The 19069-nt window shown below is 36.9% G+C and overlaps 1 protein-coding gene across 1 annotated transcript in view; it reads left to right on the top strand.

The window, feature by feature from the left end:
• The window catches only part of DPP10 (dipeptidyl peptidase like 10), a gene marked incomplete at its 5' end in the record, with an annotated part of 707293 nt that overhangs the window by 342310 nt on the left and 345914 nt on the right, over positions 1–19069 (top strand). Inside the window, one exon of the mRNA XM_053698006.1 lies at positions 8991–9065. Coding sequence (XP_053553981.1) covers positions 8991–9065 — 75 coding nt within the window. The remainder of the gene's footprint in view (positions 1–8990; positions 9066–19069) is intronic.

Here is a 19069-nt window from a genome sequence, read left to right on the forward strand (position 1 = left end):
GAATCTACCAAAGATTCATATATATATTATATATATATATATATATATATATATATATATATATATATATATATATATATATATATATATATATTTAACCTGATTTCTACCAAGAAATCTACTATTCCTGTTTTTAGTTTACCAAAGACAATAGTTAGAATCTACCAAAGATTCACATATATTTCCCAACTATTCCCATGTGGGTGGAACTTTTAAGGATTCTGTGGTAAGAGAAAAAGGTCAGAATAAAGACTTTGTTCAACTTACCTTATGAGATCCTTTGTTCCATCCCACTGTCTGACACCAGCTTGTAGGGTAATTTTGTTTGTTTCTTAGCTATGGCTGATAAGGGTGCAGCACACGTTCTCTTCAGGGCCCTGGAAAATTAGCAAGAATGACACAGGCACAAAGTCTTTCTCACTAATTCCGTTTATTCACAATATGAACAAAGGTTATATAGTAAATGATACGTCATGCAAGAGGCCACAGGAAATATATAAAAAATGTAGTTAGCAATTACAAATATTGATGGGGCCCACAGGAAATAAGGTATAGGAACAGAATATGTCCATATAAGCATATGTTGAGAGAATCTTATATTAGAACCATAAGTTACAACTTATACAAAAGAAACTTGTGGAATGCTGCTATGGAATACTGTGTGCTGCATTATAAACATTTGATACAAGATTTAAGGCTACACTCAATATGCTTAATATGTGAGTTTCAAATTACCCATATAACATAATATATATAATATATACCCATCACCAACCTATCATTAATGAGGGATGGAAAAAAGACCATTTATTTATTTCTGGATAAAAAAAAATCAAGGTAGGGGTGTGTCCAAGCAGCGATCCTGAATGGTCGCATCTCCAGGAGCTCTAATTGAATCACTAACCATCCGCCATTTTTTGGTGAAAAACCTACAGCAAAGATAACTATACTGAACAATATTATACACATCTCCATTGTGAGAAGTTCATTTCAACTGGCCCGAGCTGTATTAGGGAAATTAGAACTCAGGATCAGACATCAAAGACCTGGTGCGTCGGCTCATAACAGGTAGTGCTTTCCCCCTTGATTTTCTGAGGTAGTCAGCCTTAACTGAGCATAACAAAGAGCTGTACAGTCCCCATGTATATATTCTGAGATTGGAGAGAACAACAGGGGAAAATGACTATTCTCACTGCAACCAGACTACAAGAAAGTCCTGATCGCAATCTTGAAAAAATTGAGAGCCTGATGCGCTCTTTAATGGACAGGGCCCCATATGATAATCTGATTTGGTTACTCAGCATTACACCCATAAAAATGGCAGCGGCTCCTGAGTCAGAAGACACATCAAGCATAACAGATTACATCACCCAAGCACACACAGCTGGGCAACCTACTTTACAGAAGCGGATTCTACACACAGGCATTACACCTGGCACCATGCTACTCATACAAGCCAAGCAAGAAAACATCATCAGACAGACTAACATCAATACTTAAAAAATGTTACTAACTTGGGACAGCTCGGTGGTGGCCAAGGCTGGCCGCATGGACCCGGTACAAAACAGAAAACACCATATAACACTACAGGGCCCATCACCAAAGCGATGCGCAGATGAGTGAGCCTGATGAACCGGATCGGATTGATAATGACGGTGCGACCACACCCGGGGGCCCCTCTCATGCAGCCAGACAAGCTACGGCCCAAGTCGCTCTGGCCGTCTCGACCAACACTGAGTACCTGTTCAGGGATCATATCTCAACAGAGCACTGGATCACGGCTCCGAGAGATTCAACTCAGGGCTCAGAACCGAAACACCTATGCAGTCCTATAGCAACAATGAAGAATGATCCAAAGTTACACTCCTTAAATGGACAGTCTACACCAGAATTTTTATTGTTTTAAAAGATAGATAATCCCTTTATTACCCATTTCCCAGTTTTGCATAACCAATACAGTTATAATAATATACTTTTAACCTCTGTGATTATCTTGTATCTAAGCCTCTGCAAACTGCCCTTTTTTCAGTTCTTTTGACAGACTTGCAGCCTAGCCAATCAGTGCCTGCTCCTAGATAACTTCTCGTGCACGAGCACAGTGTTATATATATGAAATACATGAACTAACACCCTCTAGTGGTGAAAAACTGTTAAAATGCAATCTGAAAGAGGTGGGCTTCAAGGTCTAAGAAATTAGCATATGAACCTCCTAGGTTAAGCTTTTTACTAAGAATACCAAGAGAACAAAGCAAAATTGGTGATAAAAGTAAATTGGAAAATTGTTTAAAATTACATGCTCTATCTGAATTATGAAAGTTTATTTTGGTCTAGACTGTCCCTTTAATGGTCACTGAGGGCTTGCTCTTCACAGAATGAGAAATCTTTGCTGATACTGGGGGTTGCTGCGGAGTGTGCTGGTACTGCCATGAAAGCCCTCTCTATGCATATTCTGATATACCGAGATCAAACACCACGTAAGTATCTAACTACATCTCAATAGTACCGGACTTTTTCTTAAGAAAGTTTGATATGTTCTGGTCAACATAAGTAGCTCATAAAAAGTTAGATGGTTCATGTATTATGTAGTAGTGAGATTAGATTCCACTGTTTTCATGTTTGTAGTTACTTGCCACTCAATATTTCCAAATGTTTGATATATATCAATGCTTAAACACCTTTATTAAAGATTTTGAGCAGAGTAAATATCCTAATCGAGTAGCTGTGGAAATAATAGGCTCAAGAGTTAGCAGGAAGGAAGAGCCTTATAATAAGAAACTTACGGTAGTTTTTATTTATGTTCTTTATTAGGAACATTCGAGTATGTATTTTGAATTAGATTTCGATTTATAATTACATTATAGTATGTATTCATTGTTACATTCGATTTATATTTACATTCATCCATCCCTACTGTCTACCTCCTCTTAAAGTGACATTTTTAAATATAAATTTGTATTGTAAATATAAATTGACATTCGATTTCAAAATTTACATTGCAAAACTTAAACTAACATTCAATTGTACATTTATTATTAATATTCTTTTTTTGCAGCATTCGATTTTGTAAATAGATGTATTACATTAACATTCTTACTTAAATTCGATTTCATGAGTGAAAGAGTAAAAAAAAGTAAATTTGATTTCAATTATAAACACATTCATACTGTCTACCTCCTCTTAAAAAAAACACTTTGCAACTGTTTTAGCTCCTCCCCTTTTAAAATTCGATGTCATGACTGAAAGAGTAAAAAGGAGTAATTTCGATTTCAATAATAAACACATTCATACTGTCTACTTCCTCTTAAAAACCACTTTGTATCTGTTTTAGCTCCTCCCCTTTTTAAATTTCACTATGTATAGATGCAGTGCAAGACATCTTTGTTATAATTCAGCTTAACCAAGCACTTCTGAAAGGCTGTGTTCTGGTTATCCTTTTATTTGGATTATTTCTCTACTTACGCAAGTTGGGAAACCGCAGAAGTTTGACTATTTCTGAACATCTGTAATCTTTGATTTTTTTATGAAAGGCTGAATTCTTTTTTCCTTTTATTTGGATTATTTATCTACCTATGCTCGTTTTGAAACAGTGGAATTTGTCAGCTTGTCTATCCCTGAACATCTGAAATCATTCTGTTTCTCTTCAGGTAATAAATACTAAATTTTAGTTTATTATATTTAATTTGTTTCATAAATGTGATAACTACTTAAAAATATCATCTATATGGTGTACAATAAATATCAGATGCATCTATTAGCTTTTCACAGGCAGACTGTGATATAAGAAGTCTGCCTTCTTAAAGGAGTTCTACCTTTCATTTTCACTCCTTCTTTAAGGCACTGGGGTCCAGATAGCCCTCCCAAAAATTATTTACACTGAATGATTACTAAACATTTAGACAAGTTCTAACATTCAGCCATGCAGAAGATGCTCTAACATAATTTGAACAAACAGGCACTATGACTACACTATCTAGGACATTGCTGTCTGTGGCGAGACAGCAACCTAGTACTAATATGCTGATACATATTAGTAAACATATTAGTACAGGATGGTGTTAATGTGTCACCCCTAATACAGGAGCTTCCCTTGCATACTAATCCATGAGAATTCATGATATTAAACAACCAGGCTGGGATGTCCTATTAGCTTCACACAATTTACAAACATAAATTAGGACCAAACATTCTACCCAACCCTATAGCTACCCAATGTCTATAACATCAGACACGAAGAAGGAACAATTTGCTCATACTTTGTCAAGGCTCTCTGAATCTTTTTATGCTAAATCAAGGTGGTATATTCCATAATGATTTTATCTATATTATATGATAGTTATCCACACAGGAATTACATGAGTTTACTTTAAAAGAATAAATGTACAGTGCTCTAATATATAGGATTGTGGCATACAGTTTTGGCTTCTTGCATCTCGATCTATATATCTTGAACTGGCTCTGCCAAAATAGCATTATTCCTTGTCGTTTATTTTTTTGAGATACAAATGTTCTTTCTGTTGTTGTTATGTACTTTATCTACTATTGAACCCCCACAACTAACATATTCCTTAACATAGGTCCAAGAGAGAACTATCAAGATCAGGGGGATGAAAAAAGAGGACTGAATATCTATATTATTAAAACAAACTCCCAGATATGATGTAAATACTTAACATGTTTGTGTCTTGTGTTACATTTATTTTCATTGTACTATCCTCAATAAAAAATAAATAAAAAAAAGCAAGGTTCCAATGAGAGATGACATATAATCTGTCCCTCTATGGTTTTCCAATTATTTTATGGTAAAGTTATAGATGACTAATAAACAACTACCAACCAATATTTTACTAAATACATTATTTAATTCTTTATTATAAAAAAATTATATCTATATATGGTATCTATATCAATCTATTAGCTCTATCTAGCTCACTCTGTCTGTCTGTCTATTTTTTTTATCTATTTCTTAGCTTACACTTCTTAGTTTTATAAGAGGCTGTTTAGAATACATTATGTGATGTAGTTTATCATGCTGCTTATAACAGAATTTTTCAGTATTGCTCTTCTGTGTTTAGTGGGGTCCTCTTCTTCCTTAAAAGCAGCTTTGAAATTCGTACAACTTCTGAAAATTCTTAGAAAACTGACAGGGAAGTAGGTGTTGTTCTCTCCTTGCTCTTGCTTTGCCAAATGTGAACTGAATCTCACCCTTCAAAAGTCCAATGGTTCCCCCATAGGGTAAGGAAGTCCACATGTAGCAATCAGAGACAGTAACCATAAATGTCATAAGCTCATGGTCTCTATGACATCAAATGCAATTACTGTTCTGATCAGAATGGGGCATTTTTAAATGATTTATGGCATCCTAAAGTCATCAGGTGGTTCTTACAAGTTTAATTAACCTTAATGACCCACTATACAAAGTCATCAAGCAAGTATAATAGCATACAACATTTTTCGTGCCTCCCAAACACCTGTTCCCTACTGCCTTTGATTAACTTGTATGAAACAAAATAAAACACATTTAAGTGTTGGCATGAAATAGAGAAACAGACAAACTTATTAACAAACTGTTGCTAATATGATATGGGTTTTAAAGGAATGAAGAACAGCAGCTGTTCAACATTGAAGGTCTCCGTCACTATATTGATTTAATCCATTTGTCTGGGTATCTTTAAGTATTTTTTTTCTTATGAATATTTTGTTGCTAATAGAAAATATCTAAAATATTATTATTATTATGGGCTAGAATACAAGTGGAGCACAATCATTTGTTGCCAAAGCGAAAAGGGGTATATTGCAGGGGATTGCACTCATCGTGCTTACTGCTTGTATAACAAGTTGAATGAAAATGCAATCGAGTGAACACAATCCTGATTTAGGCTAGAATCTTTACCGCAATCACAGAGCTCTGGTTAACTGTTTCACGAAAATAAAAAATTGCACAAAACACATAAAAAAATACATTACAATGTACACACACTCATAATAACACTGTATAATATAAATTATAAGAAACACAAAAGTTATGAAGGCTCAAAGATATGAGATCTTTGGTGTTAGAAAAACAAAAGCAGATAAAGGACTTTTACATTGAGATACATAGATATACATGTCTAAAGATGGATATGTATATATACAGTATATATGTGTATATATATACAGTACAGGGAGTGCAGAATTATTAGGCAAATGAGTATTTTGACCACATCATCCTCTTTATGCATGTTGTCTTACTCCAAGCTGTATAGGATCGAAAGCCTACTACCAATTAAGCATATTAGGTGATGTGCATCTCTGTAATGAGAAGGGGTGTGGTCTAATGACATCAACACCCTATATCAGGTGTGTATAATTATTAGGCAACTTCCTTTCCTTTGGCAAAATGGGTAAAAAGAAGGACTTGACAGGCTCAGAAAAGTCAAAAATAGTGAGATATCTTGCAGAGGGATGCAGCACTCTTAAAATTGCAAAGCTTCTGAAGCGGAATCATCGAACAATCAAGAGTTTCATTCAAAATAGTCAACAGGGTCGCAAGAAGCGTGTGGAAAAACCAAGGCGCAAAATAACTGCCCATGAACTGAGAAAAGTCAAGCGTGCAGCTGCCAAGATGCCACTTGCCACCAGTTTGGCCATATTTCTGAGCTGCAACATCACTGGAGTGCCCAAAAGCACAAGGTGTGCAATACTCAGAGACATGGCCAAGGTAAGAAAGGCTGAAAGACGACCACCACTGAACAAGACACACAAGCTGAAACGTCAAGACTGGGCCAAGAAATATCTCAAGACTGATTTTTCTAAGGTTTTATGGACTGATGAAATGAGAGTGAGTCTTGATGGGCCAGGTGGATGGGCCCGTGGCTGGATTGGTAAAGGGCAGAGAGCTCCAGTCCGACTCAGACGCCAGCAAGGTGGAGGTGGAGTACTGGTTTGGGCTGGTATCATCAAAGATGAGCTTGTGGGGCCTTTTCGGGTTGAGGATGGAGTCAAGCTCAACTCCCAGTCCTACTGCCAGTTTCTGGAAGACACCTTCTTCAAGCAGTGGTACAGGAAGAAGTCTGCATCCTTCAAGAAAAACACGATTTTTATGCAGGACAATGCTCCATCAAACGCGTCCAAGTACTCCACAGCGTGGCTGGCAAGAAAGGGTATAAAAGAAGAAAATCTAATGACATGGCCTCCTTGTTCACCTGATCTGAACCCCATTGAGAACCTGTGGTCCATCATCAAATGTGAGATTTACAAGGAGGGAAAACAGTACACCTCTCTGAACAGTGTCTGGGAGGCTGTGGTTGCTGCTGCACGCAATGTTGATGGTGAACAGATCAAAACACTGACAGAATCCATGGATGGCAGGCTTTTGAGTGTCCTTGCAAAGAAAGGTGGCTATATTGGTCACTGATTTGTTTTTGTTTTGTTTTTGAATGTCAGAAATGTATATTTGTGAATGTTGAGATGTTATATTGGTTTCACTGGTAAAAATAAATAATTGAAATGGGTATATATTTGTTTTTTTGTTAAGTTGCCTAATAATTATGCACAGTAATAGTCACCTGCACACACAGATATCCCCCTAAAATAGCTATAACTAAAAACAAACTAAAAACTACTTCCAAAACTATTCAGCTTTGATATTAATGAGTTTTTTGGGTTCATTGGGAACATGGTTGTTGTTCAATAATAAAATTAATCCTCAAAAATACAACTTGCCTAATAATTCTGCACTCCCTGTGTGTATATATATATATATACAGTATATATATATATATATATATATATATATATATATATATATATATATATATATATATATATATATATATATATATATATATATATATACTGTATATATATATATATATATATATGTGTGTGTTTTTCTGTGTGTACATATGTATTTATCTATTTATATGTGTATATATGTATTTACAGACACACATATATATATATATATATATATATATACACACACATATAAACACATAAATGCATATGTACACACATATAGACATATATACAAGTAGGTTGGAGCCATATTTGTGCAATATTAATTTTGAATAAAGGGTTTAACTATTTATTTACTGTAAATATTTCCCATTCCAATGTTCTGCACATCTGTATATATCTATACCTATCTATATATATATATATATATATATATTTGTGCAAAAAAAACCAGATATATGTAGAAATATGTATTTGTGAATAAATATAACATATTCAGTTATGTAAAGAACATTGGAATATTAAATATTCCTATTTTCATGTCGGGTTAACGCAAATAAGAATATGTGATCGGGTTTGCGCAAGAGTGAGGTGTTAGTTACCCCCCCTTCACTTTTTTTGCTCCATTGACTTCTAGGGAGAATATGTGAAGGCGCATGCGATAATCTAAGATCAGATTTTTGCGCTAGTCGGGTTACTGCTAGAGTTTACTTTCAACTTGTAATATGAGCACAACCTGACTAGCGCAAAAATCATAATTGTACCGGAGTTAGCGCTCTAGAGGAAGTGCAAAATGCCACTCCACTTGTAATCTAGCCCTGTGTATTTGTAAAGAGCCACAAGATTCTGTAGCACTGATAAAATAAGTAGCTGTTGTCAGTAATGCCCCAACATATATAAAATAGGGGTTTTAGTCTCACAATATAAAACATGACCGTTCTACCCAAGGCATCAGGACCAAAAGGCTGCTCTCTCTTTAAAATTGCTTTCTACTTCTTTATTCTTGTAATTCCACAACTCTCTTTTCTGCTTCTTTCCTTTTGCAACATCAAAGTTTCTGACCTTTTTATATAGAAGTGTGAAGTTCTGTTTGATTAATAGAATTTTTAAAATGATTTCACCAGTTCCACAATGAAAAAATATACCCAATTGCGAGTCCAAAGTTTACAGGCAACATAACTATCTGCCTAATTTAATTAGCTATGTTACTGTACAATTTATTCTTACAATTTATTTCTAAAATCTAAATTTTGATTTGTTTTGATTTTCAGGTGACATTTAAAGCATCACGATATTCAGTGTCCCCAGATCTCAGATATGTCCTCTTGGCGTATGATGTGAAGCAGGTAAGAAATTGTACGATTTGTGGGCTTTAATTTGCTGTAATACCTAATACAATGTTATAGAAACTGCACTGGGACTATGAATACATAGCTCTTACTAGTTCTCTCTAATAATCATATATCAGCACTGGGACTTGGCTATTCAGCACTAGATTTTTCACAGTGATGGGAAACCTATTTTGTAACTACGGGAAGGCGGTATAATAATTAGACTACAGTAGGTACAGAACAATTAAAAAACAGCTATGAACTGGAACACTCAAATCAATAGAGATTCTGGCAACAGATCAGTGGACATCCCTGTCAAGAGTTGAGTAATTAAATCAATAGAGAAAACAGCTGAGAACTGGACAACCAAATAAATCAGGGAATCAATAGTTTATGAACATTGACATACAATTTATTCAATCTAATTATGAACATGAAACATGCAGCTTATACAGATTCTATGAGTAATCTCAACAACAGTTTGTGTTTTATACGGTGCAGCAATCTCTAGATTTCAGTCACATTGGGGTACATACAAATATGGATGGCCATGGGTTTATATTTAATTCCTGGTTTATTGCTCGTTTGTACAAAATACATTATTACTGCTAAGGTTTTTCATTAAAGTGTTGGTAGAGGAGAGCTTATCTGTCTAAGTTTCTGAAACTGCAATGACAACAGAAATAAACATTTTAATAAACTTGGTTTAAAACCACCATATAGATCTTTATTTTAGTGCATTTGATAAAAAGGTGACTTTTTCTAGACACTGACATTCATCCTATGATAATGGGTATTGCCTGGATTGTAGTTGCTTTTTTGTTGTAATATGGACATATGCTCATATTGATAGATTAGGGGTTAATAAGTGTAAGATTAGGGGTGTTTAGACTCGGGGTTCATGTTAGGGTGTTAGGTGTAAACATAAATTTTATTTCCCCATAGGAATCAATAGGGCTGCGTTACGGAGCTTTACGCTGCTTTTTTGCAGGTGTTAGACTTTTTTTCAGCCAGCTCTCCCCATTGATGTCTATGGGGAAATCGTGCACAAGCATGTAAAACCAGCTCACCGCGGCTTTCAGCAGCGCTGGTATTGGAGTACGGTATGAGCACAATTTTACTCTACGTTCACTTTTTGCCTGATAACACCGGGTTTTTATAAACCTGTAATACCAGCGCTGTAGGGAAGTGAGCGGTGACAATATAGTGCAAGTTAGCACCGTACTGCTCATAACGCAAAACTCGTAATCTAGCCGATAGTTTGCAGATCATCTTGTCAGAGCGAGGAGCTTTATATAATTGGGCCCTATGTCTCTTTAATAAGCTGTTTACCCACAGGGGGTTAGATTAAAAGTGAAGCTCCAACTGTTGATCACGAGCGATCTTTACTTTTTTCACATGTATTACAAGTTGAAAGTGAAGGCAATTGAGAGAGCTCAATTGCATTTTAAGATTGTCTGGTTAGCCCAATAGAAAACCTTGTGTAAAAGTTAGTGCATTTAAAAAAGTTGCATTAAACATAACATAAATACATTGCAAATTACAGTTACACTCATATATAAACTAATAAAAATTAGCGATAGAAATAAATATTAAAAAAAGTTATAAGGGTTAAAAGGTATATGGTATATTACAAGTTGTTTAACTGCAAAGTGAGATAACGTGTGTATGTATGTGTGGTGTGTGTGTGTGTATATATATATAAAGTATATATATATATATATATATATATATATATATATATATATATATATATATATATATATATATATATATATATATATATATAAATACAGACATCCCAACCTGCAAAAACTTATTTCAGGGAGGTGGATTCTCCCGCTACTGCGCCACCCCCCCCCCCCCCCCAGTTCTATATTGGACACCTTGAAACCCTAAATAAGATAGAGACTTATCATTAAAGTAGCTTCCCACTAAAGTCACATTAAAAAAAAGTAGCTTTATTGCACAACCACATACAACAAACCTATTTTCCAGTGATCATACGCTTGTTGAATGCTTCAATATTTTAGAATACGAAGTTTAATTACGTGCAGTAAATAAGGTAGTATTTGTGTTTTATTTTACTAAAATCAGTGGGAGCTTTTTGGTTACTGATGCATGCTTTGAGGGTTCTATATCGTCCCAGCAACTAAAGGCATTCCTTAAAGGTACACTTTTTCCGAATTTGGGCCACATTGGATCATGGTACTTGGAGTTTCAGGGAGATTGCATTCCATTTGCTGGCCTCAGGGAGCCGCTATTACAATCAGGGAGACTCCCTGAACTTCAGGGAGAGTTGGGATGTCTGTATATATATATATATATATATATATATATATATATATATACAGATACACACATACATATACATGTTTAAATATGTGTATTTATGCATATATATATATATATATATATATATATATATATATATATATGTGTGTGTGTGTGTAAGTATAGATGTGTGTACAACTGTATTTATGTGTTTATATATAAATACTGTACATATTTCACATTCCAATGTTCTTCACATACAGGAATATGTTCTTTTTATTGTATGTGTTTATATATATATATATATATATATATATATATATATATACTGTATAATAAGAAGAACACTCACCAAGGCTTTTTCAAAATTACTTTTCCTAAGGAATATTTGCATCCGTAACATGAAACGGCTTGGGAAGGGGATGGAACCAAGTGTAAACAACAATATCTTATGTGCCACAAAAAGATTACTTCTAGCAAAGTTTACTCTAAATAGTGCACCACTTGCAATCTTATTCAGAGTGTTTTATCTACACTGCTGGTATTTTAGAGTCAAGGTTAATGCAGGTAATATAGAATATAGATACAGATAAAGTCCTACTCTGATGGAATCCATCATGAACACTAATTTTAAATCATATTACAGACAGTAATTGTCAGGTTAATTACAATGGCTTGTATGTTTTGTCCGCTCTTAAATAAATGTGACCATGACATTGTACAGCAGTGTTTTTTCAGTTTTAATCCTCAAGCACTTCCAACAGGTCAGATATAAAGAATTTTCTTATTCAAGCACAGGTGAGTCAGTCACAGTAATTGAGGGCAGTATTAAATGTGAATAACTGATAAAACAAAGAAGTAAGGTTAATAGCAAATAGCAGTATAGCTAGATGAACAAAAAGCAATGTTACCTAAACTACTGCTGTGGCTAAAGAATATAATCTGCAATAAGATAAATGTTTGCATATAAAAATAAAATAAATCCTTTCAAATATATAGGACTAGGTTACAAGTGGCGCACTAACTTTATTTATTTATTTTCCATGTAAAGGGGAGGAGAGTCCACGGCTTCATTCATTACTTTTGGGAATAAAGAACCTGGCCACCAGAAGGAGGCAAAGACACCCCAGCCAAAGGCTTAAATACCTCCCCTACTCCCCTCATCCCCCAGTCATTATTTGGCTTTCATCACAGGAGGATGGCAGAGAAGTGCCAAAGATTCAGAGTAGTCTCTTATGGAGGGTAGTACTCTTCAAAATGGGACTGGAGTTTTAAGTAGTCCTGTCAGCCTCTTAGTGAGAGCCTGGGTGAAAGTTAGAGTCCGGAGATGCAGGGAGAGTCTTTCTGTGAAACCATCCCGACTCATCTAACAGCTCCACAAGAAATCATCGTTGACGAGTTTTGCTGCCTGCTTTCTGCACTCAAGTCTATGTCAGGAGTGATACTTCTACCTGTCACACTTGAAGGGCTGTGTTCCTGTTCCACGGCATAGATTCTGGTAAGATTGTTTCATTTTTTATGCATAATGATAACGCAGAAGACAGGGTCACAGTGTGGCACCTTTTATCTTAAGGAATCAAGGGTTAATATTGCTGGCAAGGGGATTATTGAACAGGGGGGGTTATACATGATATTGTTTATTGTGTGATTGCTGCATTATGTGCGAGATGAGGCTCTGGCAATGGTGGAACTTTCAGGTTGACTTCCGGGAGTATTTGCGCGGCCGGTTTTGGCGCGTTTTCTCCTTAGTGCAGGGGCGGTCCTGCAAGGCATTCCATGTGACCCTGTGCGGTCTCTACTTCCTCTGTTGATCAGCGGCGCAGGAGATGAAGCAGTTTCTGTAGTCCGGGTCATAGGAGGTGGTAAGTGCCCCGGCCATTGGAGGTATAAAGGTGTCTGTTTATTAAGTTTATCTAGTCCATAATTAAAGCGCAAGCAGGATAGGATTCAGGTCCCATCTGCAGATTTCTCCTGTCAAACCTGTCTTCAAGACCGGAAAAGAGAGAAGCCTTTCTAGAATGTTTGAGGGATCTCTCCTCTCTAGGTGTTATCGTACCAGTAACCCAAGCAGAAAGGGGTCTAGGGTACTTTTCAAATCTTTTTGTGGTTCCAAAGAATGAGGGCACGTCCTGCCCAATTCTGGACCGAAAGTGTTTAAACAAGTTTCTGGATGTTCCATCGTTCAAAATGGAAACTATTAGATCGATTCTGCCCCTAGTTCAAGAGGGGCAGTTCATGACGACAATAGACTTGAAGGATGCTTACCTTCATGATCCAATTCACAGGGACTACTTCAAGTTCCTAAGATTTGCATTTCTGGGCCAACACTTCCAGTTTGTGGCCCTTCCTTTCGGTCTGGTGACAGCCCAGAGAGTCTTCACTAAGGTTCTGGGGGCACTACTTGCTACCACGTGTAGTGGCACGCATCAAACAGGAGTGAGCTTCGGCCATCCTAATTGCTCCATCGTGGCCGCAGTGGACGTGGTTTGCGGATCTGGTGGCGATGTCATCCTCTCGCCATGGAGGTTACCCTGTCGCAGGGATTTACTGGAACAGGGTCCCTTTCAGCATCAAAATCTTGTTTCTCTGAGGCTGACTGTGTGGAGATTGAATGCTTAGTCTTAGCCAAGAGAGGTTTTTCTGAGAGTGTGATTGACACTTTGGTTCAGTCAAGGAAGCCAGTCACTCGTTGCATCTACCATAAGGTGTATAGGACTTACTTGTCCTGGTGTGAGAAGCATGGATATCCTTGGCACAAGTTGAAGGTATCCAGGATTCTGTCCTTTTTCCAGGAGGGTTTGGAGAAGGGTCTTGCTGCTAGTTCCTTAAAGGAACAGATTTCAGCATTATCAGTCTTGTTGCACAGGAGACTTGCTGAGCTTCCTGGCATTCAATCTTTCGTTCAGGCTCTGTCTAGAATTAGGCCTGTCTTTAGGCATTCTGCTCCCCCATGGAGCTTAAAATTGGTCCTTAAGGTATTACAGAGGGTTCCGTTTGAGCCTATGCATTCCATTGACATTAAGATTCTGTCCTGGAAGGTTCTCTTCCTGTTGGCTATCGCATCGGCACGCAGAGTATTTGAGCTCGCTGCCTTGGAATTCGAGCCTCCTTACCTGTTTTTTCATGCGGATAAGGTGGTTCTTCACACAGGTTTGGGGTTTCTTCCCATGGTGGTGTCTAACCATAACATCAATCAGAAAATAATTGTTCCTTCTTTGTGTCCTTACCCTTCGTCTTCTAAGGAGAGGTTACTTCATAATCTGGATGTGGTTCGTGCCTTGAAGTTCTATCTTCAGGCTACAAAGGATTTTAGAGAGTCTACATCACTCTTTATGATGTATTCCGGGAAGCGCAAGGGGCAGAGGGCCTCTTCTACTTCTTTGTCATTTTGGTTGAGGAGTTTGATTCACTTGGCCTTTGAGACAGGGGGACATAAGCCTCCTCAGAGTATCACAGCTCATTCAACTAGAGCTGTATCTTCGTCTTGGGCCTTCAAGAATGAGGCCTCTATGGAGCAGATTTTTAACGCCGCTACTTGGTCCTCCTTACACACTTTTACAAAGTTTTACAAATTTGACGTTTTTGCTTCTGCAGAAGCTGTTTTTGGGAGAAAGGTTTTACAGGGTGTGGTGACCTTAGATTAGGGTCCGCATTTTTTTTTACCCTCCCGGTTTCATTCAGTGTCCTCTAAAGCTTGGGTATATGTTTCCCAAAAGTAATGAATTGTCAGGGTGCCAGGAATCAGACTGAGACGAGAAGTGCAAAAATAATCACACCTTTATTAATAACAAAAAAATTATAAAAAGTCCACAAGTCAAATAACACACCAGAAGTCAAAGCCAGAGCTGTTAGACAGACGAGCCGAGTCAGGAGCCAAAGCGAATAGTCAGATGAGCCGGAATCAGGAACAAGGAGAACAGCAGAGTCAGGAACAAGCCAGGGATCAGGAACCAGGAGGGACGTCAGACAGCCAGGTAATACACAGGAACTGGAAATCACAAACAGGTCTGAGACAATGCAAGTGCAAAGCATACTGAACAGAGGCCCTTTAAATAATAAGTGATTACCTCACAATTCTGAGACTGCAACCTGTCACACACGAATGATGTACACCAGTCTAGCCATAAGAAGACGTGTAGGAAATGAGCAGCATCACACACTCTGCACCAGACTCAGCAAGAGAGGTGAGTACAATGGCTGCCAGCAGCACATGGCAAACAAAGCAGGGAAAAAACCCTGACATGAATGAAGCCATGGACTCTCCTCCCCTTTAGATGGAAAACATAAATTATGTTTACCTGTTAATTTCATTTCCATCATGGGGAGGAGAGTCCATGGCTCCCACCGATAACTCAGGTGGGCGGACCTAAATTTAATTTATCTTCTGGCACCTTTTATCCCCTGATATTTCTCCTACTGTTCCTTGTTCCCTCAGCAGAATGACTGGGGGATGAGGGGAGTGGGGGAGGTATTTAAGCCTTTGGCTGGGGTGTATTTGCCTCCTCCTGGTGGCCAGGTTCTTTATTCCCAAAAGTAATGAATGAAGCCGTGGACTCTCCTCCCCACGATGGAAATGAAATTATCAGGTAAGCATAATTTATGTTTTTTTTATTAAAAAATAAATGATTCTTGGTTGCCTGTCAGAGTTTGCATTACCTTCATGCATTCATTGGCACAAGATTATATGAGGCAAAAATAATCTAAAATTGTTAGGGTTGAGGTCCCGGAGCCTAGCATAGCACAAAAAATTATAAATACACCACCATTATATCTAATACATGACTTTAATGAGAGGTAAGAAGATTGTCCTAAAAGCTACTAAACCCTGACTTTAAGACATGAGACTTATGCATGCCTGCCCCATTTCATTATGTCTGTACCAGCACAGTAATAAAGCACCATGTCCTTTTCATGTTCATCTTTCTCCCTTCATTAATAAATACCCCCTGTGTAAATTAACAGCTTTCTATGAAGCATAGTGCAGCTAAGCCATGATAGCATTTCAGAATATAAATTAGTGGGGGTGATTATTCAGTCTCTGTAAGTATGGCGATGTATTTAAATTTTAATTTATTACAGCAAATGTCAGGACTCTCATGTCAAGGGCTAGATATTAAATTATAGGTTAATTGATCTCTTGCAATTAACCAGAACCAATCATGTCATGACAATTACATGTTAGTTAGAGTACTTCTGATATCAGCCCCTGGGAAGTATTTATATCGCAATTAAAATGAGAGACTGTGTTTGACACAAATCTGTTCTGTGCTGTGAATTGTTATTACATGAGCCTTTTTATGCAATTAGATTATGTCACAGAAGCCAACTGCAACTTCTACACCTCGCAGTATAATCATTTTTATTTGTTTTTACACAATAATATATCATTGCTCTTTTGTGTAATGTTTTAAGAATAATATATGTAAAGACAATATCAGTGCAAGTTATAGTGAGTAAAACAGTTCAGGAAAAGAACCTCCACCATCACTACCGTGAGTTTCTAATTAAGTAGAGGACTATGGGAACAGATATGCAAATGAATTACACAGTGTTTCAACTATCTGTTTTGAACGTGAACTTCCGTATGCCTAAGCAATACTGTTCTAGACATCTTTCATCATAGCTAAAGAGTAACTAAAGGGTACCACAATTAAAATCACGTGTAGAAAGCTATTCTGCTTAATTATTATTAGTGATGTTGCGAACTGTTCGCCGGAGAACAATTCCCGGTGAACATAGCTTGTTCGTCACTGCGGGCAAACATATGCGATGTTCGATCCGCCCCCTATGTGTCATCATTGAGGAAACTTTGACCCTGTATCTCACAGCCTTCTGACACATTTGAGCCAATCAGCAGCAGACACTCCCTCACAGACCCTCCCAGCTCCTTGGCAGCAGCCATTTTAGATTCATTACGATCTTGCTTTCTTAGTGAGAGGAGCTTTAGTGTTGCTGCTGCTGACATTATAGGAAAATAGATAGCTAGGCTAGTGTATTTAGTGTCCACTAATCACTGCTGTAAGGACAGCACCCCAAAAAGCCCTTTTTAGGGCTATAACTTCAGTCTTTTTTTTTTTTTTTTTTGTAATTTTATATGCATTTTCCTGGCTTTCAGCCTGTGTGTGAGGCTCACAGCATATACTGTGATTAGTGCCACCACTGATATCTGCTTAACATTAGTGTAAATTTAACCAACAAAACTTTTAAATCATTTTGCTAGTGTAATCTAATTTAATTTTCTATCAGGCCTGTGTCTCAGGCTCACACAGCATATACTGTGGTTAATTGTTCTGTGAACAGTTTGCAATGTGGTACACTGAGCGCCTGCCTAAATAAGACCCTAGCTTTGGAAATTGACTCCTAGTAGTCAAGAGACAAGTAAGATTAGGGTGGGGGTTGCCAAAGCGCCAACAAAAGGCTGGGTCTGAGCCAGTAATAGTTAAATTCAAATTAGCATAAAAAGTTCATTTATTCAAACAAATCCACAGATGATAGACAACTAACAAACATTAAAAGAAATAAAACAGCATAAAGAGTCCAATTAAAAATATTAGCCTTGATCAGTGGCTAGTAAAAAACTCTAAAAGTGCCCGGTTTCCCAGTACACAATACTTCAAAAAATATTGGAATAAGATAAACACTGTAATTATGGACTAGTAAAGATGGGACATATCAATGTCCTAAGATATATCTAAAAAATAGCCACCTATGTGTGCTATTAATTTGGAGTTGATTCAGATAAAGGATTAGGTAAGGTGAATGAATCTGCTAGTTACAGTGTGTATCGTTAGAGATAGTATAACAACCTGTGTGTGCGAATACTTAAAGGTTGAGTGGATAAAACAACCTGTATGTGCAAATACTTAGAGGTTAAATAAGATAGATGATTGAAGTGCAGGTAAACTTGAATCTGCTAGTTACAGCAGCGTCTGTAAATTGCTGTAACTAGCAATTTACAGACGCTACACACTGTAACTAGCAGATTCAGTCACCTTACCTAATCCTTTATCTGAATCAACTCCATATTAATAGCACACATAGGTGGCTATTTTTTAGATATATCTTAGGACATTGATATGTCCCATCTTTACTAGTCCATAATTACAGTGTTTATCTTATTCCAATATTTTTAGAAGTATTGTGTACTGGGAAACCGGGCACTTTTAGAGTTTTTTACTAGCCACTGATCTAGGCTAATATTTTTAATTGGACTCTTTATGCTGTTTTATTTCTTTTAATGTTTGTTAGTTGTCTATCATCTGTGGATTTGTTTGAATAAATGAACTTTTTATGCTAATTGGAATTTAACTATTACTGGCTCAGACCCAGCCTTTTGTTGGCGCTTTGGCAACCCCCACCCTAATGTTAATTGCTCTGTGCCAGCCACCACTCATATTTGCTTAACATTAGTGTAAATTTAAACAAAAAAACTTTTAAATCATTTTGCTAGTATAATCTAATTTAAATTTCTATCAGGCCTGTGTGTCAGGCTTACATAGCATATACTGTGGTTAATTGCTGTGCCAGCCACCACTCATATCTGCTTAACATTTATAGATAGTATATCTACTCGAAGCGCCAACTGACACCTGTAGGCCTGGAAAAGGTGAAAACCTAGCTATCACCAGAAAAAAATACTACAGAAAATGGGATTCCCAGGCGCCAACTGACGGAGGCTAGGTGTGGCTAAAAGGTATATTTATTACATAAATGAATTACTACATAAAATGAATAAAAATAGCACC

Source organism: Bombina bombina, chromosome 1 (assembly GCF_027579735.1).
Source record: "Bombina bombina isolate aBomBom1 chromosome 1, aBomBom1.pri, whole genome shotgun sequence".
NCBI classification, from domain to species: Eukaryota; Metazoa; Chordata; class Amphibia; order Anura; family Bombinatoridae; genus Bombina; species Bombina bombina.